Source organism: Equus quagga, chromosome 2, assembly GCF_021613505.1.
Source record: "Equus quagga isolate Etosha38 chromosome 2, UCLA_HA_Equagga_1.0, whole genome shotgun sequence".
Classification (NCBI taxonomy): Eukaryota; Metazoa; Chordata; class Mammalia; order Perissodactyla; family Equidae; genus Equus; species Equus quagga.
In genome coordinates, this window is record NC_060268.1 from 33,536,058 (window position 1) to 33,563,967 (window position 27,910).

General features: G+C 34.8%; 1 protein-coding gene across 2 annotated transcripts in view; it reads right to left on the reverse strand.

Annotated features, from left to right (window-relative positions):
* The window catches only part of DPH6 (diphthamine biosynthesis 6), a 170,028-nt gene that overhangs the window by 74,110 nt on the left and 68,008 nt on the right, over positions 1-27,910 (reverse strand). For both annotated transcript variants that reach the window (XM_046653955.1, XM_046653956.1), the window contains exon 4: positions 1,516-1,589. In XM_046653955.1, coding sequence (XP_046509911.1) covers positions 1,516-1,589 — 74 coding nt within the window. The remainder of the gene's footprint in view (positions 1-1,515; positions 1,590-27,910) is intronic.

Here is a 27,910-nt window from a genome sequence, read left to right on the forward strand (position 1 = left end):
CAAATTGAAGATAAACTAATTTGAAACCAAGCTTGTAGACTAGTGGACTCCCAATTACATTGCTTTAAAATTTTTGAGGATAAAATTGTTGCAGATATGCTTTATGCTATTAAATCTGGGCCTTTTAACCATGTGTTGAAAATCTTGCCTCTCTCCATGGGTATGCTTTGGGCCTTTCTGCCATAATGATATAAGGCAGCCTCCTAATCAGGAGCATATTTTCATTTGACTTTTTAACTTTCACAAATAGATGTCGGCCCTACCTACAATTTGGCTACCCATTAAGCCATGTGACCTAAAACTTGATGAGAATACTATTATTTCTAACATATGGCTTAGGGATATGCAATCCATCTCCATCTATACATCAGTTGTTTCAAAATGTAGACAGGCAGAATGTAAGGAAAACTTCTTTTAAAATACACCTTTGACTTCTACCTCCACTCTCTGTTCTCCAGAGATTCCGATATATCCCCAAATATGAGATTATCATATTCCCTTTCACTTAATTATACTTTGCCCTGAATTCCCATTATTTACTTTTAAAATTCCGTATTTTTAACTGCCTTAAATTCAACGTGGAATTAGAAAATAAATTAAATAAAAAGTAAAACTTAAGTTTGCAAGTCTACTAACATGTTTCTTTGTCAAGAATATGAAACTATTACATAAATACAGCCCTTATTTCCATCTATTCTTTTGAATGGCAAAATTATTTATTTCCAGGTCAAGTTGTGCTCAAGATTAATATTGGAGTCCACATTTTTTTGCTAATATAATTGTGTGTAAAGTTGTTGTACAATATATTATTTGTCCAAATACATTAAAAATACAAAATAAATTTATTCCGGTGGTGTTTCGCCAAGTCAACATTACATAATCAGTAGTATCATTTGACGTTACAGGTTTTGAATAGATCAGTGGCACTAACTGTTTTGGTATCTGTAGATATAGACAATGTCTTACTAGTGCTACATCCTTTGGGGGTGAGGAAGATGGGGCCAGCAACAGTCTAAAAATTCTTTGAAAGTTGAATGGTTTTACTTATATGTATTTCAATCATATGAATATTTTTGGCCAAAAACAGAATTCCAAGGATCAAAGAAGGGGAGATTCCTTAATAAGTTATTTTTTTCTTTACAATATTACTGCAATTCTTCTATTAGCTCCTGATTTTTACTACAAATAATGACGAGTTAAAAGAGATTAAAAGGGTGTACTGATTCAAATAAGGAAAAATTGACAACAATACTTTGACTTTAAAAATCTTTGTCTCAATTTTTTATTACAAATAATTTATTTTTCCTATGGTAAGTTAGGGTTTTCTCCATGTGTGGTATAAAGATAGAAAGTAAAAGTACAACATTTGCCACTTAGGTAAATACATCCAGTTAGTTCCATGGGGCATACAGAATATCATATCTATTTATTATTGGATACAATTATATTTTTCATTTATTCACATTTTTAAATCCATGTAATTTTAAAATATAGGACAAATTAATGCTCTCTTACACATTTTCTACTCGAACACGCTGATAGTCAGAAAGTATGGCACCTACTGATATCCCCTCTACTTCTTCTTTTTCCTGAAAATAAAGGAAAAGATTTAACTTTAGAAATAAATGAACATGCGGTTCTGCATCTGCTCTGAAAATTACAAATGAACTGTGTCTCATCTAGAAAACCAACTTGAAGCAGAGTAATTTACTGACAATGCACTTCACATTCGGGAAAAAAATACCTACATTTAAGTCATCCTCTTAGCTGTGGGGAAAATAATTGTTCTTTTTACTTAAAATCTAAATATCTAGAGATCATTTTTCATGCAGAAGACAAAGACTTAGACAGCACTTCCAAAATGTTTTCTCACTTAACATATTTTTAAAGACTTACTAACGTTTGATGGAAACTTTTGAGAAATTTCTATTTAAGATAATATTTTCCCAGATTAAGTAGCTTTTTCAAAAAGTCAAGCAATGGTATAAGTAGATAAGGGAACATATAATTTTTAGCTGTATTATAGAAAATAATGATTGACATAGGAGCATACAGGAAGCAGAGATGGTAGAGCCATTGCCTGGATAACAGTATAGCACAATGAATAACAAATTCTATGATGGGAAGGAAGAAATGAATTATTATCAACAGAGTTACAACTGAGAACATCCAGCAATATATCCAACAGAGTCCCACAGGAAAGAAGACTAGTCTATCCAGCATGCTCATTAATGACCTGGAGGAGAATGTAAATTCAAATATGATCAAGTTTGCAGATGATACAAAGCTAGGATAGATTAAGAAGGAAAGAAAAGAAGATCAATCAAGTATACAGATGGATATGGACAACTTGGGGATTTGAAAGGACAGCTCTAAGATGAGATTTAATGTAAAGAAGTATAAGATAATACACTTAGGGAAGAATAATACACAATACAGGTAAAATCTAGGGAATTGTTATCTAGAAAATAGATATGAAGAAAGTGACTAGGGGGTAATTACTAATAACAAATTGAACAGAAATTCTCTGAATAGGGATAAAAAGAAAATCCATCCTAGCATATGGAGTACAGAAGAAATTACTTCAGAGAGATGACTTCATTATTAATACTCTGGTCTTCCCAAACTTGGAAACCTACAAAGAACAACAATAATGTTCCACATAAAAACAAACGTAATGCTTCAAGACATACTGAAATAACCCAGTATGTCCTAAAACGATTCCATAATAAATAAACAAACATGTACAACAGGAATCTCTCATCTTCAGAGATAAAGCCAACTTAAAAATTTCCCTTCAAAAATGATAGAGAAATATCAGCCCAAACCTCCCAAAAATAAAATGATTCTTTCTATTAGATAAGGTTTCCAGGAAAAGAGCTATTTCCTTTACTTTCCTATTTCAGCAACTTTGTGAGAACACTTGCTTATAACCTTTCTCTAACCTTCCTAGCCATTTTCTTTTCATAAAAGACACTGTATTCATTAGAAAAAATCAAGGCAGACTGTTCCTCATTAAATGCAAATATGGCATAGATCAGAGTAGCGAACAGTGTTATCAAAAGATGAAAATTTCACTTATATTCTTATACCACATAGTTGTTTACCTGAAGTTCTGCTGTTCGAATATATAAAGTACTGAATACCATATATGTATGTGTATGTATGTGTGTGTGTGCATTTCTCTATAGATCATGGAAACAAAGACGAGAGCTACTGGTGTTTTTCTTTCTTAACTAAGTCAAGCCACTGTTAAATAATAATTAGCATTTATTATCCATTTAAAATGTGCTAACATTCTATGATTCTCATTTAATGCTCACCACAACCCTAAAATAATTACTATTTAATTCTTCTTAGTCTACACACATTCTCTGGAATCCTCTTCTATTTCTCTCTCTTTTATATTTTATTTGATAATACCTATTTAATCAGCTGTAGAATTATATACCCTGCTGAATTCTAACTATTCTTCAAAACTAGGCCTAAATATAGATCATTAATTTTTTTAATGTGAGAATCTTTATTTCAACAAATAAGTGCAATATAAAAATTTGACCTGAAAAGTAAAAAAAAAAAAAAACCAAGTAAAAATAAATACATTTACAAATTATTGTAGAAATAATACAAAAGAGAGTTAAATTTCTCAAGGGGGAAAAAACAAAATGTGTCCAATTGTATAAAGCCTCTTCCCTTGTAAGAAGTGGCGATAAGGCTAAAGACTCAGTTTGGTTTCACTGCTGAAAAATATACAAAATAACTTAGAAAAATCAGTCAAAGTCAGACATTGTGAGTCCACTACTTGTACCTGCCTACTCTTGATCTGAGAAAAGCTGCTAATCACAGTACATGGTGGAGCTGACAACAAACAGCCAAGACTTCTCCATCTGGGAGTCCATAATCTAAATATAGATGTAACTAACAATTTGTTCACCAATCACAGTTACTACCACCCAATAGAAATCCAGCCCTATCACCTACTAGCTCTGTGATTTTTAAACAGGTTATATAATTTCTCTGTGTTTCAGTTTCCTTATTCATAAAGTGAGGATAATAATAACTCCTGTTTTCTAAGGCTATTGTGATACTGAGTACAATAATCCAGATATATAACAGTGTCTAGCACCTACTAAGTCATCAGTAAATATTTTCTTCTGACAGTATCATAATCTTCTTCATTATTACTACTACTTCTATAATTACTCTGTTACTGATTCTTCTATTACTACTTCTGACTACTACCACCACCACTATCACTTATTATGGGATAAAGGCCTAACTTGACATACAAAGCCCTTCATTCCTGGGTGGTAACCTCTTGCTCATTATCACTTCTCAACACTAGCCTACTAACCTGTGATTGTTAATTTTATGTATCAACTTGACTGGGCTAAGGGATGTCCAGATAGCTCGTAAAACATTATTTCTGTGAGGATGTTTCTAGAAGAGAGTAGGATTTGAATTGGCAAGCGAAGTAAAGAAGATGGCCCTAATCAGTCTGAGTGGGCATCATCCAATCTGTTGAGGGTCTGAATAGAACAAAACGGCAGAGGAAGGACGAATTTGCTCTCTGCTTGAACTGGGACATCCACCCCTTATGACTCTCAGACATCGGGATTCCCGGTTCTTGGGCCTTTGGACTTGGACTGGAATTTACATCACTGGCTCCCCTATTTCTTGGGCCTTTGGGTTTGGACTGGAACTACACCACCAGCATTCCCGGGCCTCCAGCCTGCAAATGGCAGAACACGAGACTTCTCAGCCTCCATAATCAGAGGAGCCAATCCCTCATAACAAATCTCTTTCTATATATATTTATATATTGTATTAGTTCTGTTTCTCTAGAGAACCTTGACTAATACATCACCCTTGACATTCAACTCTGCAGTCCTGTTACAACAAACTTTTCCAACGCAGTGAATCCTGAATAACCCAGGGATAAGAAAGACTTCTGTTGAATCCTTAACCATTCAGAACATACTAACTTCAAAGAAAGCCAAACAGACCTTTAAAAGATAAAGATAAGGGCCGGCCCATGGCGCAGCTGTTAAGTGCACAGGTTCCGCTTTGGCGGCCCAGGGTTCACCGGTTTGGATCCCTGGTGTGGACATGGTACAGCTTGGCACGCCATGCTGTGGTAGGCGTTCCACATACAAAGTAGAGGAAGGTGGGCAGGGATGTTAGCTCAGGGCTAATCTTCCTCTAAATAAATAAATAAATAAATAAATAAAAAGATAAAGATCTATCAGATAGTCAATCTGCTCTAAACTCAAGCTAATATAAAGCTAAACTCAAGCATTGACCCATGCCCCATATTGTTTTGGGGAAAAAGTAAATTAACAATAGTAGCAACATAACAGCAATGGTAGTGTCAGCAGAGAAACAAGCGAAAATGACTGCTAGAATAAAAGATATACTGAGGCAGCATAAATATAGAGCCAAAGAAGTCACCTTGTGACATACCTGAAATAAAAATGAATGCGCTGCAGAAAACAGTTAATATCGAACCCGGGACCCAGAAATTTGGCCAGATTCAAACCAACATCCTCTGATCCAATTCCATACACACTAAGCAACCTTCAGACTCTAATTTAGGTTGCCTTATTACTTTCAAACCCAGAAAGATTATGCTACTCCATCAAAACAAGCATTCTCATCTATTTAACACATATGGTATACATTATAAATTAATGAATTGGCATTCTGGCTTACACATTAGTCTTAAATGAACTTGGTTTGTATTAGTCTATACTAGAGAGACTGATAACTTCTTGGTACATTGTCAAAATCAAGTCTCCAGCCTGGAGAGCTATACCACAGTGCTCACCAAAATAATATCACCAAGCTTAACCAGCCATGTAACCCCCTTCAACAATAATGCTAACTGTCATGGTCATCATTCTTTAATTGTTCACTTAATGATAAAACATACAACCAAAAATATTTTATATGTCCATGCTATGTACCAGTTTCATAAATAAGATTATCCTTACTGTTGGGAGGTTTGGGCACCAAAATGAAGTAATCGAGAAAACGACATGAAAGTGAGAAGCTGGGGAAAGTTTCACAGAGCAGGTAGCTTTAGGGCTTAATCATCAAGGACACACTTGATTTTGTTGAGAAAGGGAAAAATGGTAGTGGGAAACAATTCAGACAGAGTGAAGAACACGAGCCAAAGCAATAAAATAAGGGGCTTGGCACATACGTGATAGTCATCCGGGTGTGGTAGCTGCAGTTGAAGCACACATCAAGAAGTGAAAGGGAAAAAGTCTGGAAAAGTAAGTTGAGATTAGACTGTTCTGAAATGTAGCGTGCATCCTGAAGGCAATCGAGAGCCCCTATCTGTAGGATTTTTTTTAATCTACTCTATTGAGGTACAATTCACATATAGTAAACTACATCCATTTAAAGTGCACAATTCAATGAGTTTTCACAAATGTATACACCAGTGAAACTGCCACCACAACCAAGATACAAATCATTTCAGTTATACCCAAAAGACCCTTTGTGCCTCTCTGCAGCCCAATCCTCTCTTCACACCTGGTTTCAGCAACTACTCATCTGCTTTATGCCATTATACATTAGTTTGCATTTTCTCAAATGTTATATAAATAGTATCATACAATATGTATCCTTTTGCTTCTAGCTTCTCTCACGAGGTATAATAATTTTGAGACTGATCCATGTTGTGTATATCCACAGTTCATTCCTTTTTATTCCATTTTAATTCACTGTATGGATATATCACATTTGTTTATCCATTCACTTGCTGATGGATATTTGGGTTGCTTCCACTTAGGGTTCTTATGAATAAAGCTGCTATGAAATTTCCTATATGTCTTTGTGTGAACATATGTTTTCATTTCTCTTGGGTCACTAAGGATCTTAAGAAGTAAGATATGATCATATTTACAAGTAGAAAGATAAACCTGGTGACAGTGTGAAGGATAGACTAGAGAGTAGAGAAAGAGAAGAAGGAGCCTAGTCTGAAAGAACTGAAGAATGGAGATAAGAGGCCAAATTCCAAAAACAATTTAGGGATAAAATTAATAGGACTTGAGAACCATGTGAACAGAGACAAGAAGCATACATAAAGGGTGGGACTAATGATTCTAGTTTATGTGACTATTAGCCAAGAAAGGACATACATGTCTTAAAAGAAAATACTGAGTTTATTTAGCTTTGTATATGTTGTGTTCAGTTTGTTTGCTAGGTATCCAAAACAGATAAGACTATTTATATTGAATACTCTGGTACTCAACAGAGTATAGAGAAAGATGTGGTGTTGTCAGCATATAGGAGAACTTGAAGCCACAGGAGCAAATGAGGACCTCAAGGAACAGCACATAGAGTAGGAAGAGGGCTCAGTGTAAGACTGCGAGGGTACGGCAAAATGTAAGGAGAGGGAGAAGTAGGAGAATTCAGTGAAAACACTGGAAAAGAGTGGTCATGATAATAAGAGACACAACCAGGATACAGTAATGGTGTGTGCACAAACATGGAGAGAATTTCGATGAATAAGAAGGAAGGATAAAGTAACAATATTCCCAAGTGCCTAGTATATACCAAGATTTGTGATAGGTACTTCATATATCTTATCCCAGTTACTCCAAAATACTATTAAACTGATTTCATATGTGAAAAAACAAGGAGATTAACCCGTTAAAGTTGACATAGCTGGTCAGTAAACTAACCAGCTTTAAATTGAAGCCTGTCTGCTAACTACACCTGTGCTCTTCCTTATATCCACAGAAACATAGGCTGTAGAAAGTTCAACAGAACCACTGTATTTCAGAATTAGGAGGTGAGTTATGATTACTGAGGGGAAAGCTTCAGTCACACTTGATGAAAGCAAGAACAAAACATTTGATATATATCATTGCCAAATTCTTCAAAGAATGAATTTCGGATCCTCAGTGAAATAAATATTATTAATCAATCAAGAAATATATAATGCTAAATTCAACACAATTCAGAAAATTTGGAGAGTTGAACACATATCAAATTACATTCCTGTGATCAAGATGATCAAAAGGTAATCAAGCAGTTAAGACAAAAGGCGAAGAAAATAAAAACAAAAAAATAATAATGTCAGTAATAGAGAAGTCAGAGACAAAGACCGGATCCTAAACAGTCTGGCACATTGCTAAGCCACAGGGGCTCTTAAACACAAGTGCAAACTACTCAGTTTAGGCCATTACCATTATCAATGATGGATGTGTAAGTTCAACTCAGGAAATGAGAAAGTCAGCAACAGCATCACTGAGCACTAGAAACAGCAGTGCATAATGTCATTAAACATTTATGTTAGTTACTGTTCTCAACAACGCACTAAGGTAGATTATCATTATCTTCTTTGTTTTGCAAGTAAGGAATGCAAAGAGATTTTTACAAAATCGACTATGACTATATTAGCCAAGCAGACATCACAAGCTCATTTGTTGCTTAGATGGATCACCTCTTTCCCCAATCTTTGTCAACAGGAAACACACATGCAAGACTGCTGAGAAGCTAGTCCTATCAGTACATGGCCAATTGTGACAATTAGAGAGGGCACTTGCAAAAGCAAACACACACAAACTGGTACACACACAGCTTCGTTATTACACCTACTTGTACATGAAAGGACAGTTATACCAAGGATTTATTCAGAAAGAGCCAATATACCAACACTTTAAGAATCCAAGGGCTGAATACAGATGGTCAACCATGCTTCTCAGAATACATTTTTAATTGTTAATGTGGAAGAATCTCAGCAATGTTTCTCCATTGAGGCTAGGACTACGTAGCAAACAGCTGATTTATTCAAAACAGGGAGTGTCAGTATGCGTGCACATGCACATACATGCTGTACATGTATAAACAGAGCCCAGCCTTTTGCCTTTTAAAGAAAATACAAGGAATTTAGTTGTAATAAGCTTTCCTCTTAAGGAGAGAAAGACAAGCCTTCTTTGGAAAGATATACAGTACACCGCTAACGGTGATGACTTACCCTGGAAAGCAGGACTGAGCGAAGAACAGGGATAGGGGTAGGGACTTCCACTTTTTGCTTTTTACACCTTATATTTCTTGATTTGTTTTAAACCAAGAATATGAAATAGGAAATTTCTAAAAATTTACATTAACAAGGGAAAAAAGGAAATATTCTTGAACAAATTATTCAGTTCTACATAGAAGGAAAGCTATATTTCTCCTCCAACGTTTCAGCATTTGAGTATCCTAGGTTAAACACTTTTGAATTCTGAGTTAGATTACAGCAGAAAAACAAGGATAAAAAAGACTTCAGTTGAAATGTTTCTGGAGAAGAAGACAGGAAGTAGAAGGCGACTTCAGGTCTAGAAGCTTGACAATAGCCATGAAAAGCATCAATGTCTTTCCCTGGACAGATTCTAGTGCCTATCAAACCCAAAATATATATGGCTCCATAATACCAGTTTTGGTAAGCAGAAAAAAAACACCACCACACTGGGTCTAAGAAAAGCTGCTGCATCGAGGGCGAGAGAGGAGAGAACAGAGGAGCCAAGATACGGAGAAGATAATTTTGGAAAGAAATTTATCACAGGAAAAAAAGTGAAGTTTTAGAAACTATCATGTACACAAAATAGAATTTAAACAAACGGGTGAAATAAAAGAAGAGAAAAGAAAATAGTCTGAAAAGAAAGGCAAGCAAAAATAACAAGAGAACTAGACTTTTTAGAAAGGACTCTTAAAAGGAAAAATACAATCACAAAAATAATTTTGGCATGAGAAATTACAAAGATCCAGAATGTATAACACAAGAAAACAAATAGCAAGGTGGAAGATACAATGAAGACACTTGCTCAGATCACAGAAGAAACAATAAAAAAAGATAAAATTTTGTACAAAGAGATAAAATAAGGGTGAAGGGGGAGAGAGCAGAAATCCAGTAACTGTAATTAATCTTGCTAAAGGAGAAAAAGAATGAATGAAATACAATAAATCATCAAGGATATTAGGAGAAAATATTGCTAGATGAAGACAGACCTGAGTCTTAACAGAGAACTAGTAAAATTAACAAAGAAGGACCAATCCCTGGACATAGGCTGCCAAAGCTGCATTTTCGAGACAAATGAAGACTAACTCTAAGAAATATAGATAACTATGTTCACAAATTCTCCCTGTCTGAAACTAATTTGAAGGAGGGGGAAAAGCAAGAAATCTAAAAAGAAAGAATAAATTTTCACTTACAATGACCTTAGGGAGGAGCCTATACTAAAAATTATAAAGAACAGTTGCCAAAATAAATACAATTTGTATTAAAAGGGAAGAAATGCTCAGTCAAACCACAATCCTCTGCCTTAAGAGCCCGGTGCAGACTTGTAACATATAAATGCAGAAAATTCTAAGAAGTTCACTAATATCTCCCAACTTGAAAGACAAGGATTAGATATGCACTAAAAGGTATTCAGACATATTATGAAAATGCTGTAATTAAAACAGTGTGGTGCTGACTCAGGAAGTCAAATCAATGGAACAGAACAGAATGTACACAGAGGACCTAAGTGTGTATAGAAATGTGGCATATGACAAAACTAGCAGGGAAAATTGATGGGAAAGGATTCTTTATATAAAATATGATATTGAACAATTTGCTAACTACTTACAATGATAGAAATTCAGAAATTTTATTGCTAGGATTTAAATGTAAAAATAGAAGCACAACCATACAGAATACACAGGTGAACTTCTCCTGCTCTTGGGAAAATCATTCTAAACATTAGGAAAGAAAGAAAATAAAAGCCTTCCTTCAGGCTTTTACTTGACTAAGGATCATCAACTCTATCAATGTATCAGTATCTGTACCCATAGACTCTGCCTCTTCCTATGAAAACGGATAAACTGACCCTGCTCCTAAGAGTCCCTTTGCACGGGATCCCAATCCATCTGGACAGCTAAAGAAAGAAACTTTTTTCTTCTGTACTATCAACTTTTACTGCTGGTTCACGTTTATCATTACATAATATGCTATGATGGCTCTCAACAACTCATGTCCTCTTCCAGTTACCACTATTTCTCCCTATTAAACTAAAACTCTTCAAAAGAGTTGACATATTCTTCTCCATTTCCTCAACACTCATTTTCTTTTAAACTCACTCCAGGCAACCTTGGGTTCCAATCAGTCTACTAAAATCCCTCTTATCATGCTAACTAGTGACCACTAAGTTTTCCAAATTCAGTGGTCAATTCTCTGTCCTTATCGTACTTCATTTCTTTCTCCTATCTCAATGGCTGTTCCTCATTCTCCCTTACTGGCTCCTTGTCCTCTTCATAACTTCTAAAAATTAAAGTGCACAGAGCTCAGTCTTTGGCTCTCCTCCCTTTTCTAACTACCTTCATTCCCCAGTGATTTCATTTGGTTGTATGGTTCTTAATATTATCCCAAAGTCAATCATCCCCACTTCTCCCCTGAAATCTAGAATCCAAACGTCTGCTCTAATACCCCTCTGGGTGTCTACAAAGTATCTCAGACTTGAAGAGATTCAAAATAAAACTTCTGATTCAGGCACATACACCCATCCCACCCAGAGATCCTTCCATGGCTCCTCATCTTAGGAAATGACACTGCATATATATTATTGTTCGGCCAAAAACCTTAGAGTCATCCATGGTTTCTCTTTCCCTTATGACCTACAACCAATCAAGTAGTTCTATTAGCTTCATCTTTCAAAAATATCCAACAACTTCTCATCTCCTCCACCATTACCCGTCTAGTCCTAAACCACCATCACCTCTCAAATGGACTACTACAATACAATCACGTGCTGCATAATGACATTTCAGTCAACAATGGACTGTATATCTGACAGTGGTCCCATAAGATTGGTACTATATAGCCTAGGTGTGTACTAGGCAATACTGTCTAGGTTTGTATAAGTACATTCTATGATGTTTGCACAATGACAAACCCACTTAACACATTTCTCATAAGTTATTCCTGTTGTTAAGCAATGCAAAACTGTAGTTTCCTAACTGGTCTCCCTAAGTCCACTCTTCCTCACTACAGTTTATCTCCACAGAGTAACAAGGTGATCTTTCAAAAAACAAACCATAACTTGTAGCTCTCTGATTAAAAATCCTCCAGTGGCTTCCCATAGTACTTAAGATTAATACCCAAGCTTCTTGTAGATAATATATGCAAAGTTCTATAGGACCTGGACCCTGCTAACTTCTCTGATATTTCCACCTACTACTACCCTCCCAGTTCACTCCAATGATCCACACTAGACGTCTTGCTGTTCCTCAAACATTTAAGCTGTTTCCATCTCAGGATCTCCGGGCTTACCTTTTCCTGTGCATATGACAGATGTCCTCTAGATACTTTTGTGGCTTGTGCTCTCACTTCCTTCGGGTCTTTGCTCAAATACCTCAGAAGGCCTTCTCTAACTTCTTTTTCTAAAATAGTCCTCTTACCTCCTCAACATCACTGTCTATTTCCTTGCCCTGGCTTTATTTTCTTCATGGCATTACTTGAAATTACATCATATATTTACTTATTTACTTTTTTAATGTCTGTCTTCAAGCTATATGAGGGCAGGTATTTGGTCCTGTTCCCACTATATCCTTGGCTCTAGAAAAGTACCTGGGACAATATTCAATATTCAATAAATATTTATAATTGAATGAAGTTGACCACATAAAATTATAGTATTTCTATACTTCAACAGTCACCCAAAACAAAATGAAGGAAATAAAAAAAAATAAAAATACTACGTTGTAACATACATGAGAAACTGTTAATATCCTTGTATTTCAAATTAATAAGGAACAGATTAACACCCAATAGTAAAAATGAGAAAAGATATTAATAGGCATTTTTAAGAGAAAAAATACAAATGACTAATTTCAACCTTCAGAAAAACAAAGGAAAATCAAGCTAGAATTATTTTTGTCAAATAAATGTATGTGTCTGTAATTTGATTAAAATCTGATTAACACTCAAAGATGATAAGGATACGGGGAACTGCATAATCTCATACACCACTGATGGGGCTGTTACTAGTGCCTCCTTTCTGAAAAGTAATTCTGCAATATGTATCAAGAACCTTTATTATGTTTATTCTCTTAGACTCAGCAGTTTCACATTTTACTTCCAGCAATTTAGTCTATAAAAATAACTGTAAATGTGTATACAAGTCTTGTATAAGGATATTCATCGTACTTATATTTTTCATGAAACTGTAACAAAAACTGAAAAATCCTAAAATCCCAAATAATAGGATGACTGACTAAATCATGGTACATTTAGAAGAGAGATAACAAAGTAGGCACTAAACAGCATATTTTCAAAGGATATGCAATACCAGGATATATTTATAATATAAGATTAAGTGAAAAATATTTCTGATTATATATTAAAATACACAGATATTTTTTGAAATATCCATAGGCTGGAAAGAGGACAAGCAATAGACCAAACTGTAATAACGCTTATTTCTAAATAATATTTCATTTTATGATTTTATTTCCAACTTTATACTTTCTTAAATATTTTTATAACATTTGTATTACTTTTTCAACTGGGTGAAGTTATTAAAAGTACATCTACGCATAGATGTATTCATCTCTTATCCTATTTGCTAGTAAACTGGCAGGCAAATTATTCATATATTTACTAAACAGTAATTTATAAAGGCTTATTATATGGCAGGCCCTATACTAGGAAGGGGAAAATACATTTGAAAATGGTACAGCTGCTGACCTTAAGAATAAAATCTAGTGGTGAAGGATGCAGGAGAATGAACCAGTAAAGAAAGAAGTAAAATAAGTAACATAAGTCTATACAGAGTATAATGCACGACAAAGGAAGGAATCCTTGCCTGGGGCGATGATATTAGGCAATACTTTTTAAAAAAATTATACTCCAAATAGTAAACAGTCAAAAATGTTGATTCTTTGCCCTTTTTGAGTATAAGAAAATAGATACCACTCCTACTACTGTCGTTCTACATTCTCTTTATGTATAAAACCCACCAAATACTTTTTTTCAAAGAAATAAATCTGGCTTTAAAAAGAAATATATATAATTGATCAGCTAACAAATCTACACAATCCAAATTGTCTAGCTCCATTTGGTATTTGATTGTGTGGTTGAATGTTCCATATTCAACAACCAATCAATAGGGGCCTAATATGCCATTAGTCCTATTCTAATCAACAAAAGAAGTAAGAACATGGACCTGCCCATATGAGTTTATAACCTAGTCCTAAAGTCTTACTGACTACTCTTTTTCTTTTTTCAAAGATTGGCACCTGAGCTAACAACTGTTGCCAATCTTCTGGTTTTTTTTCCTGCTTTTTCTCCCCAAATCCCCCCAGTACATAGTTGCATATTCTAGTTGTGGGTCCCTCTAGTTGTGGCATGTAGGACTCCACCTCAACATGGCCTGATGAGTGGTGCCATGTCTGCGCCCAGAATCTGAACCAGTGAAACTCCAGGTCGCTCAAGTGGAGCGCGCAAACTTAACCACTTGGCCACAGGGCCAGCCCCCATGACTACTCTTAAAATCAGTACCCTAAAGTATCAGGAGCCAGCCCGTGTTCTAGCGGTTAAGATTCAGTGATCTCACCGCTGTGGCCCAGGTTTGCTTTCCAGTTAGAGAACCATAGCACCCATCTGTCAATTGTCACACTGTGGCGACTACATGTTGCTGTGATGCTGAAAGCTATGCCACCAGTATTTCAAATACCAGGAGGGTCACCCACGGTGGACAGGTTTCACTGGAGCTTCAAGACTAAGACAGACTAGGAAGGATCTGGTCACCCACTTCCAAGAAAACTGGCCATGAAAACTCTATGAATAGCAGCAGAGCATTGTCTGATATAGTGACTGAAGGTGCAAAAGACTGGGCAGGGTTTCATTTTGTTTTAAACAGGGTCATTAGGAGCCAGAATCAACTGGATTTGACAGTACTATCAACAAACAGTACCAGGAACATAGAGAGACAAGGATACAAATGGATTTCTACTATGAAAAGTACCCGATGTGGTCGTCTCATTCACATGCAAAGCTCTACCATATCACAGCTAAAAGGCACCCAGTACAGAGAATGGGATGATGAAAGCTTCAGCCATATGGTAATAGTGATAATTACAAGTTTAGAAGGAGGATTTAAAGGTAGAAATCTAGAAATTAGATTTGTTCACTCAATATTCACTTGTCTCCACACTGCGAAGCTGGTTCACAAAGCCAACAAGATAAATTGAAAATAAGCTGTCTTTTTTACAAATGAAAACTAGGCCTACTTATTCTAAAGATGAGAAGATATGCAGCTTACATTTATCGAGGATATTATTTTCTTTGAAAAATGCTTCAGTTACCAGTATTATTCCGTTAATGAGTTCCTGCCTGTTGAGAAAAAAATGATTTGCTGAATTTAAAGTGTTTTTCATCCGAAAGCCATTCTAACATTTTTAATATGAACCATTCATTAAAGAAGCACACTTGCATTATAGCTCTGAGTGGCGATATTTGGACTTTTGGCAACATGACATTATTAAATAAGAAACATTTGTGAATGCCAACCATGTTCTAAGGCCTGGATAACTAAACAAGAAATTTATATGGCCAGTAAAGCATAGATGCTTTTTTCTTACACTTTTAATTTTTCACTTCTGTAGAATTACGCAAGTCCAAGTTAATAAAAATAAACACAGAAATGAATACTATTTTAAATAAAATAATTCTGAAAGTAAGACTTAAAATTCCCGAGTGATATATTCGCATCTGACTAAAAATTTTATTTGACTTGTTAAAAAGGCTTTTGTTTTTCTTAGCATCATCAGTATAAAACATTTCTAAAATGGAAAATGATCACCATCTGGAGTTCTTCCATTAAACAGTGAGCTCATGACAGAATATTAGGTCACTAATTTGCAGCATTATTGTCTCCCTTTGTGAGCTTTCTCAATTAAATAGGGAAAAAGTTGTTAAGGCTGAATATTAAATGACAAAGAAATTGTAGAAAAACATAATCATTTGTCATTTATTTCCATTTAAAACTAACGGGATGTATTATTTTACTTTTGAATCTCCATCTTAGTTGCCACAGTATGACACTCCTAGTTTTAATAAATCAGCTCTTTGCTACATAGCACACCCGAAACTCAGTGGAGAAACTCTGAGATTGCTGGTCACCCTAGATCAAATTCAACCTACATACGACACCGAACAGAAGTCTAGAACTACAGTTGCTGTTTTCCTTGAGCTTCCCAAGAACATTCTTCCTGCTAAAAAGATACGGAGACATTTGGAGACTTCTGTGAAACTCTTTAACAACAGCAAAATAAACAAACAAAGGATTAAATTGCTAATCCTTGTCGGGAAAATAAAGCAACAATTAAGACGTTTTCATTTGGAAACATCAGTTCGGAGCAAACGTTTAATCTGAGCAAGCGTTTAATCTGTTTAAAAGCTGCTTTCTGATCTCATTGTTCAAGCTCCCAAGGAAACTTCCTCGCACTAGTTTGAGATGACTTTTAAAATGCAACTTATATAAACGGGGATTATTATTTTTATATGTATTTAAAATTATTCCAGCTTTATTGAGGTATAATTGACAAAATTGTAAGATATTTAAAATGTGCAATGGTATGATTTGATATATGTATACGTTGTGAAGGAATTCTCACTATCAAGTTAATTAGCACATCCATCTCCTCACATATTTACCTTTTTCTTGGTGAGAACATCTAAATTCTACTCTCAAAGCACATTTCAATTATACAATACAGTATTATCAACTATAGTCGCCATGTTAAACATGAAATCTTCAGATCTTATTCATCTTATAACTGAAAGTTTATGCCCCTTTACCAACCTCTCCCTATTTCCCACATCCCACAGCCCTTGGGAACAACATTTCCACTCTCTGCTTCTATGAATTCAATTTTTTCTTTTTTTTTTTTAGGTTCTACAAATAAGTGATACCATGCAGTATTTATCTTTCTCTGTCTGGCTTATTTCACTTAGTATGATGCCTTCTAAGTTCATCAATGTTTTTGCAAATGGCAGGATGTCTTCTTTTTTAAGGCTAAATAATACTACATTGTATATATATATATATATACCACATTTTCTTTACCCATTCATCTGTCAATGGACACTTAGGTTGCTTCCACACTTTGGCTTGTGAATAATGCTGTAATGAACATGAGAGTACATATATCTCTTTGAGATAATGATTTCGCTTCCTTTGGATATATACCCAGAAGTTGAATTGCTGGATATGATAGCTCTATTTTTAGTTTCTATTCCACACTGTTTTCCATAGCAGCTTTACCAGTTTGCAGTTCTGTCAAAAGTGCACAAGGGTTCCCTTTTCTCCATATCCTTGCTAGCATTTGTTATCTCTTGTCTTTTTGATAATACACATCCTAACAGATGTGAGGTGATATCTCATTGTGGTTTTGATATCCCTGATAATTTTCCCCTGATTTTGAGCACCTTTTCATGTACCTGTTGGCCATTTGTATGTCTTCTTTGGAAAAATGTCTATTCAGGTTCTATGCTCATTTTTTAATCGGGTTTTTTTTTTGCTATTGAGTTGTATATGAGTTCCTTATGTATTTTGGATATTAAATCCTTATAATATATGTGGTTTGCAAATATTTTCTCCCATTCTGTAGGATGCTTTTTCATTTGTTGATGGTTTCCAAGGCTGTACAGAAGCTTTTTAGTTTGATGCAGTCCCACTTGGTTATTTTTGTTTTTGTTGCCTTTGCTTGGTGTCAAATCCAAAACACCATTGCCAAGGCCAATACCAAAGAGTTTACCCCCTATGTCTTCTTCTAGGAGTTTTACAGTTTCAGATCTTATATTCAAGTCTTTAATCCATTTTCAGTTGATTTTTATATAAGGTGTAAAATAGGGGTGCAGTTTCATTCTTTTGCATGTGGCTAACTAGTTTTCCCAACACCATTTATTTAAGACATCATGCTTTCTTCATTGTAGATTCTTGGCTCCCTTGTTGAAAATTAATTGACCATAAATGAATGGGTTTATTTCTGGGCTCTTTATTTTGTTCCACTGATCTATGTGTCCGTTTTTATGCCAATATCATACTGTTTCAATTACTATGGCTTTGTCATATAGTTTGAAACAAAAAGTGTGATGCCTTGAGCTTTGTTCTTCTTTCTTAAGATTGTTTCAACTATTTGGGGTCTTTTGTTGGTCCATACAAATTTTAGGATTTTTTTCTATTTCTATCAAAATTGCCATTGGAATCTTGATATGATTGCATTGAATCTGTAAATCAGTTTGGGTAGTATGGACATTTTAACAACAGTAAATCTTCCAATTGATAAGCATGGAGTGTTAAGTACATTAACACTGTTGTACAATTGGATTTACATTTTTAAAAGATTATGCAGGAGTACTGAACATGAAAATACAAAGTTAGAAGCAGAACAACTACTTAGGAAACCCTAAAGAAATCTAAATGAGAAATTATGAAGGACCAAACTAAGGCAGTGGTTATGATGATGACAAGGGGAAGGCAGATTTGTGATATAAGGAACGACTGACAGATTTTGGTGGCATGCAGCTGAGAAATGAACCAGAATGCTATTTAGTTTTGGGCTTGGTCATTTGACGGAGAGCAATGGTATTGATTTCATAAGAAATACACAAATGTGGGGAGGAATATAATGAGTACTACTTTGGACATAAAGCCTTATGTGTCTTTGGTCATTCAATGAGAGCTGTCCAGTAGACAGTTGGGTATGGAGCTCAAAAAAAGTATAATTGGGTGACGTTAATATGCACCTCAATGGTGACTGAAGCCATGAGAACAGATGAGATCAAATAGCAAGGAAATGTAGACTGAAAGAAGAGGGTGAAGAATGAAGCCATGAGGAACCATAACATTTATAAAGTGGGCAGAAACAGAAGGGTCATGAAAGAAAACTAAGGACAGACAGATGGAAAACTAAGAGGGAGAGATAGCACAGAAGCTAAGGTCAAACAAGTTTTTAAAAGAAGGAAAGTCTGTAGTACCAAGTATTACAAAGAGGTCAAAGAAAGGAAAGATTGGGGTGAAAAAGAACAAAACACGTCCATGGGATTTGGCTGTTACTGACCTTCACATGAGAAGTTATAAAAAATTGGTGTTGAAGGGAAACAAACTGAAGCAGGATAAGAAAATGGGCAAAGAGAAATAAAATATAAATAAAAATTACAGAAAAATTTGTTGTAAAGAGGGATGGTGCAATTGCTAGAAGGGAATGTAGAACCAAGGCAGAATGCATCATGTTTAGTTCTACAAGTTCATAAAACATGTTGATGGCACCGTGATAGAATCTGATATGCCATTTCCCAGTTTAGTCTTACTTCTACTAAAATACAGAAACACTTCCAGTTCAAGAATGACACAGCCATGAGAAAATGTATCTAGCTTCATAATCTCTTAAACCATGGGTGTCCTCCAAATAGCAAAACAAAAGAAAACCTATTACCTGTACCTCAATTGTAAACAACAGTTGTACTCTCAGAAAAAAACTTTTTAAAAAGTTTATAACCTTCTTTTAAAAACATGTCCAAAGTTAAACTTATCATAATTACTATAGAACCTGTGATTTATGGAAAAAGAATATTTGATTTTATATGTAATCAACAAAGTTAATGTAGTTAATTATTTCAAAAAGAAAACCAGGGAAAGGGAAGACCTGAGTTAAAATACTCAGCTTTACAACATACCCAATAACAAAATCTGGTACAAATCTCTTAACTCTCATGAGCACAGCTTCTTTATAAAACACAAATAATAACATCTAGTTCATAGTATTGTGTGAGGCAACTAGTATAACAGTGGAAAGTGCTCAATAATAATAAAGGGCAATGCAAATACTATTTATTTCCTCATTTCTCTATTTTTGTCACTAACATCATCCAGGCTCAAAATGTACAAGTAACTTACATTAGACTCTCCACTCTTTATGGGTGCTGACTTGGAGCCAGATACATGCTGAGATACAACGACTCTCCCTATCTACTCACTACGTACAGCAAATTAGGCGTTTCACTACAGTATTCCTAGTTCAGATCCTCTCAGCTCTCCCCAGAATAATATCAGTGGAGCCATCACTGCTCTCTCCACCTCTAATTTCTTCTCCCTCCAATCGATCCAACTAACAGATTTATTTTCCTAAAATCAATCCCTTCACACTTCCCCGTCTGCCCAAATAAATTTCTCTCTCTAGTCTACATTTATTTTCATAAATCCTTTATATACCTATCTACTATTTAGGCTAAATACACTAATTCCCATCTCCATACCTTTGTTCTTATTCTTATTTGTTCTTATTGCAATTTTCTACCCGTTCTCTGGCCCAATCTCCACCAAGTACAATCCTACTCATTCTTCACAACCTATGAAGCCACATCTGATCCGTCCTTTAAACCCTTTATTCCTCTTACTCTGTACACTTCTTGAAGCACTTTACATAGGTTATTTTACATACGTGTTCTAAGTTCTGTTAGATTCTGTTAGCAACTACATAGCACCCATATAATGTCTTATACTCAAATCATCAAAAAAATGCATGAGAAGAATTCAGTCATTTCTATGGACCCTGAAATAATAAATGTAAAGGGATGGCTATTTAATTTATTATTTAGCAATATTAAAGCTATACTTTATAAGATTAGGACTTCAATGACTATACCAGTCAAAGTCCAACTAGAAAAACAGAAACCACTCTAAGAATTTAAAGGGAAGTGCAGGGAATTGATAACACAGGTGACAAACTGAGAAGCTAAAAAAAGAGCACAGTGAGATAACCAGGGACCAGCAAGAGCAGAAAGTAGTTACTATCCATAGGCTGAAGGGATAAAGGAGGAGTTTTCTAGAGCCCAGGAACCAAGTACCCTGGCAGAAGCTAGAATCTCAGTGGACCTGCCCAATGGGAGCTGAAGCAAGAGGCCAGTCAGCCACAGCAGACTCTACCCAGAAACAGAAAAAGGAAAGAACCAGAGTTTCTCCCTTCCTTCTGATCTTCAGTCTCCCCAGTGGCTTCCACTCACCAAATCCAAGGAAAAGCCAATTAATGGGAGCAAGGATATTTAAGTCCACTAAGTCCCCTTGGGATACCAAGCAGTGCCTGGAAGGGGCAAAGAATGGATATGAAGGCAAAGAGGGCCTGGAAGAGTACAATATCCTTAACAGGACATAGTCATTTAAGAAAACTTAAAAAAGAAGAGGAAAAAATTACTTACCAAACTAAAATGTCTAAAAATCACCAAGAGACAAATTCTAACAGCCTAACTTTTTTCACTCACTCACTTATTCAATTCACTTATTCAATAAACATTTGAGTTCCTATATGCATTCCATATAGCATAACACACAGGCAGACATCATGGAGCTTACTGTCTAGCAAAGCCTTTCTAGAATACATCAACCTTAATTAAGAAGACATAGTACTATATCATGAAATTTGATGGTTTTCAGCATTACCACAAAAATGGTTAAGAATTGAGGGCTGCCAGCTCTATTTAAAATTTTCTTTTCTTCTGATTCTCTTAGGTACTAATCTGGAAACTGAAAGAAGCAACCTGACTGACTATACCCAAAATGGAAACCTAGGAGGAGCAGTCTTTAAGATGCTCGGTTTCAAATTATAGAATACTTTGCCAAGAGTCAGGGGTAGCAAGAGAATCCATATTTGTATATGCTAATTAATAAATGACACATAGATTACTAAACAAACAGGAATTGTCTCATTTTTTTGTAAAGTCTGGTAACAATCCTGGGAAAGAAAAAGTCATGGTGCCAGCGTAGAAAATGGAGCAAGTGCTGTGATTTACATAAGTTCACAAAATTAATGAAAGGTATCATGACCAGGAAAAGGACTCAGGTCTTCCAACAACCAGTTATGTGTTCCTTTCATTAAGAAAATAAAAATAAAAGCCTAGATCAGAAATAACATAATTACTGTGTTAGGAAAAACTCAGTTTCTCCTGTTTCTCCTTTACTCTCAACACTGTCACCACACTCACTACATTTCTGACATCAGATGTGTAGGGGATTTCCCCCACGAAGCAATTCTGCAACACCAGCTGAGTATCCCACAATTAACTCAATTCTGACACTATCCACCTGGAGATAGCGTCAGATCCCACAGTAACATCTCAGTCTCACAGGACTGCCTGTCACCCCCAACTTCAGACACCAATTGCAAGAAGTAGGTTCCCAGGTTATCCATAACTTCTGTCCAACTTAGCTACAAATCAGAGGTCCCCACGAACATTGAATTTTGACCCAGGTGAATGCATTGCCTATTCAATAAACAAATAAAATTAACAGCAATGTCAACAGCAAAATCCTCTAAATCCTTGCCCTTAGCAAATTTGGCAGGAAACTGATTTCTAAACCAAGTTAATTTTTCTGCTCTCAGAGCAGAAAAATTCAAGGGAAAAGTTCCAATTAGCCCTGATCTACATATTATTGCCTGAAGTGCTGTTACAACTAGAGAGTCACTAGGTTTAAAACTCTAGCAGAATGTTGCCACATAAACATACGGAATTGCACAAAGGAGAAGAAAATACTGAAGACCAGTTACATTCTTAACTCTTCTTTGCCCTTGATAAACTCAAATAAAAAAACGCCAACAGCCATAACATCAAAGTTTCAAGGCAGAGACTGTACTTTTCAGAATTCTTTTAAGGTTAACCTCTCGATGGCCTGCACATGGTTAGGCTAATTAAGTCAAAATACAGATCTATTTGCCAATTTTTCTTGGTAGATCATCTTCATTGTAGCATTCCTAAGAAAAAAAATGTTCACACCAGCCAAATAGTGTTTCTTTCAAACCATACTGGAACATTATATAAATGAAAATAATGAAAATAATTTAAAATTTTTTCATGTTTACTATTAGTTATCAATAAATCAGAATTATCTAATTAATGAATATCAGCTCCATAACTGCACTGAAAAGTAGTAAATGCCTGAATGTCCTCATTCAGAATATGCTTGATAGCAAGAGTTGGGACATAATGGCCCTGTCCTATCTATGAAGGGAAGAGATAGAAAACTGCCCCTCATCCTACCTGCAAACTATCACACTTGGGAAAATTGAAAAAAAGGCTTAAAATAGCTACCACCATTCTGGATTCTTTCCTTCAGGCTTCACCCCTGTATCTGGATAATGAAGCACTGAATCAGCAGACATAGTAAAGTATATTTAATCCAAATGCACAGTTATTCTGGTTCCAGCTGCCAACATTAAATATTGCATAGAATAGAAATAGGACAGAGTGAGAGGTAAACAAAACATAGAAATGGTCTTTTATTTTATAGGTCTTCTTTCCATATATGAAACTGCACATACATCCAGGAAATCGCTAGTGCGATTTTCTAGTTTCAGGGTCACATGATAGCAGTAGGCTGGATCTAGAAATACACCTAAAGATCCGTAACGATTTAGTAAGCTACAGACATCAATGTTTAGATTCTCTGAACTCTCTCTGCAATCAAAGGCCCTCAGAAATCATAAAACTGGAGAACCTAATAGGAGCCAGTATTCCAAACTAGCCAAGGTCTTTCCAGACAGAGCATTGACTAAGATGACATCAGGTTACAATTAAACAGAATGCAATACTATTGGGGACACATTGATTAAGCTGAATTATGCAACTCTTAGGTCAAGTCTTTGATATTCTGTGGTCAGTTACAGAAAAGCAAACTTTCCTCATGTTGTTGTTGTTCTTTAGAAAGGGAATTTTAACGTTATTTTGAAGCATTTTGTATTTTGCCAGACTTGTATTATGTTAACATTCTAATATTATTAATTTCTGGACACAAAGCACCAGAGGAACCTGAAATTAATGTAAAAAGGCTGGATAAAAAAGACAGTTAAGAAGAGGGATGAGTGGTAGAGCAAAAATAATAGTAATAACATAAACAAAAGGAAAAAACTGGGAAGAAGATTAAAAAGCAATATAAGCCACAGTCTCTGCCCTCAAGAAGCTTACATGTAGCTAGAAGAAAGATGTATGAATAGAGAATTAATAATACAAAACAGTAAATGAAAAGAACAAAATAAATTTTAATGAAACAAAACGTCAAAACATCACTGTAAGTGGCTATAACGGGTACAAAAGAAATGAAAAGGAAAAATTTGTGAGAAGATAAGGCTTATTAGTTTTTAATAAAAAGTTTTAAAATTATATATTCATTTTAAATTATAAAAACCATTGGATAATTTACAAAAGTAAGAAATATTCCTTACTGATTGAGTTCCCATGATAGAAATAGAATCTTACAGGGTATATATTTTTGATAATCACTAACTATGGGTCTTTAGCCAAGATTCCTAACTTCTCTGGATCTCAGTTCCCTCAGTGGTAAATAAGAGGTTTAGACTTCTTTACACGTCTATCATTCTGATACTGAGCTGTTGAGATTAGTAATTAACGTGCCACGTCTAAAGTTAGGATGGATGATGGAATAACAGACGATCTGAGAAGGTACATTGTGACTCGGTCCTACTTAGTTAAATCAAACAAAAAAACACAGCCTCACTTTTTCTAAAGCGTTTCAAAGAAATTAGTGTAAATAAACGCTAGGAATGATCTCTAATTCTGAAATACAAGAAAACGAGAATACTATAATTTAAACACAACCTAAAAAACCTTAATTTTTCTAAAAGTCGACATAGAAGCAAAGATTCTACTTTTTCTACTTGATGATTTCAGTTTATTGCTACTACATTATATTCATTGTACAGAAGAAACAATAAATTACACTAAAAGTGTGTGATTACAGAGTCTTCGAGATCTACCCTATGGGATTACTCAGAGGTGAAACTTCTTTAAAACAACGTCCTATGATTAATCAGGTACAAGACAGACTGACTTTAGATTGAATTCCACTTGCTGGTAACAATGTATATTATAGAGAAATCCCAAGGCATCTATTTACTTTTCACAACATTCATTATAAAACAGTTATAGAAGACTAAGTATTAAGAAAAATAATCTATGAAAGATAGGCAGCAAAGACTATGCAGATTTCCAGTTAATAAAGCTTTTCATTTTTTATAACTTTTTCTTTCCATGGAAACTAGTAAACTTTCCTGTTCTAAAAATGAACACAAGACTTTCAAAAACTAAACCAAACGAAATAAAATAAAAATGAATATATTTTTGAACTGTGACAAAAGACATTTAGAGTTGGCACAAAACTTTATTATATCTACAAAGATACAACTTCTTAATTATAGGTTTTATTTTTCATACAAGCTGAAATGATTATATTATTTTAGTTTTTTTATACCCTATGAATATCATTAATGAAAGTGGGGAAAAATCCCTGGAGGCCTACTGCTAGATTAAAATATACAGTTATACAACGACTATATATCAAAGTATAACATTTACTGTTTAAATTACATAAAATTTTAAATAAATCCTTTTTTAGATTATTTTGGTTGTTTTGTTAAGGGATCTTTGTGGGGGTACATTTTCTCTTAAATATTAACGTGGAGTTACTGTGCTTTGTTATACTACATGAAATATTTTTCCAAGTAAAAAATGAATCATACCACGAAGTGTTAAGAGCTATATAACAAACAAAGGTACTGCAAAGGCCTCATAGCATCAGTGTACTCCATCAGCCCAGTACGTTCATTCATTAGAGTGGTGCCATCATACACATGGATAGTAGTGATACATCAGTTCCTGGTAGATGTATTACTTTTACATGTCAGACCAGTGTAATATTTTATAAACTTACAGTACATAGTGATTTCATTCATTTAGAAATTTCATTTCCTTGACACAGCCTGAAATGAGTTTTTCTGAACATTCATAGTAGTTTCATTTTCTCTCTCCAAAATATTTTAACTGGCCAGCTAACCAATTGTTTAAATTGGTGTGACTACATGAGTTTTCTTCAATTTCACATTCTCACTTCCTATCTAGCCATCTTAGGGTTCAGCAAAAAGAAAATTAGTGATAATGTTTTCAATTTAATTAGTATATTACATGCACTGTAATTATTAGTGGGAAATGTTATATTAATGAATGTAAAAGTTAGTAGTAAATTACCTTGTAACTATTATCAATTTCCCAAGCTACTGCTCCTTAAGATAACCCTCTCCCTATGGTCCTTCCGGTAATTTTTCTTTGCCTGATAAACATGATGATTAAATAGCACACAGAGCAAACCTTTGATACTTTTTAAATTAAATCCATGCCCAGCCTAAGGGCTGTGTCTGATTTCAACTAAATGTGTCAGTTAATCAGATAAAAAATTATCAGTAACTCAAAGAAACAGCAGCCTTAGGCTTCATCAGTGCCAAGGAAAGCCGAACAAAATAAGACATTCAGACAATATCACATTATGTGTAAAGGTTACTGATAAGCCTATAACTAAACAGAACTGCTTACCACTGTAAGGATGTCTGTCTGGAAAGAAATACTAAATTCAACATTCAACTTACTCTAAAATTTTAAAGGAAAAAATGTAATTTAGAGAAAAGCCTAAAGATATTTTATCCATACACGTCTACAAACACACACACACACGCATATATAAACAAACTCACATAAAAATAACAAAAGTATGCAATGGATTAGGAAAGTGGAATTCTTAAAACTAGATTTTTCAGAGAGATTTTATTGAAAAAAGAGCTTACCATCATCAATACTACTTGTAGGATACTTCAAAAATCATACCAAGTAAACTAGATATTTAATGGTTTGTTAAGGAAAGGTGTATATGAATTCAAGATCATTTGTCCATATAGTTCTACCTAGTGTCTAAAACGATGCAATTTCACCAATTTTTTTTTTTTAATCTGGGGTAATCTAAAACTACAGCAAGATCCTAAATTAACTGAGAGAAAGCAGATCATTTTTAACGTGTAACAATGAGCACCAATAGTCATTTGTAATATTACCAATTAAAATAATACATATTATCAGGGGCCTGATTATTTTAATAAGAAGACTTAAAAGTTCCTTCAATTATTAGATAGAGGCTGACAAACCCTTAAACTTTCAGAGTATATTATGATTTTCAAAGCATTCTCAGATTTCTAATTAAGATTGCTTTAACTATAGAAGACGGCTATCTTATACACTAATATATCGGAAACAACTGCAAGAAAGAAACTAAATTTGAAAAGAATAGAAAATTATCCTTGAAAGACATAATGGGCAGCAGCTATGAAAAATCCATTTATAGAACAGAACAAGAGTCCCAAACCCTCTGACAAAGAAAATTTCAAATTAATACCCCATCATCTTTATTCTTCTCTTCTACTATGATCAGATAATATATTCAACTGTGACAAGATTCTCATTCCTCTTTATCAACTGCAACTTTTCAGTAAGTAAACCTGAGACAGGCAGAGAATTGGCCAATTCTAGACAAATATAAGCGGCTAAATATCAGAGACTCGTATAAATTAAAGTTACCCAACAGAATTTCAGACTTACTACCCACTTACGGATATAGGATCATTGTATCTTCAAGTATTGATTTTCAGCACATTGAAAAGCTTAATACAAACCCTCTGAAATCACTGCTTTAGTCAAGAATTATCTGAAGTGCAGAGGAAGTGGTTTTGTTTTCCTAACTGCTACGCGCAGCAATGTATACCTTTCAGGAAATGCTTTGATGATGGGAGTCCATCAAGGACTAGCACTGCCTAAAACTAGGTTAACGCTTTTCCAAGACTTCTACACATTTCAGAGTTCACCAAAGAGCAGCTGAAAAATTATCTTAGGGTTACAAGATGAAATTCAAACTGGTCACCAAGAGGTGACTTAATGTAGCTGCTTCAAGCAATCCCCAGGGCTTTCTGGTCTCTTCTCATACCACAGAGTTTGTTAATGCATGCTCCCTTTGACCTCCGCATGTTTCACATTAATGGTCACAACACT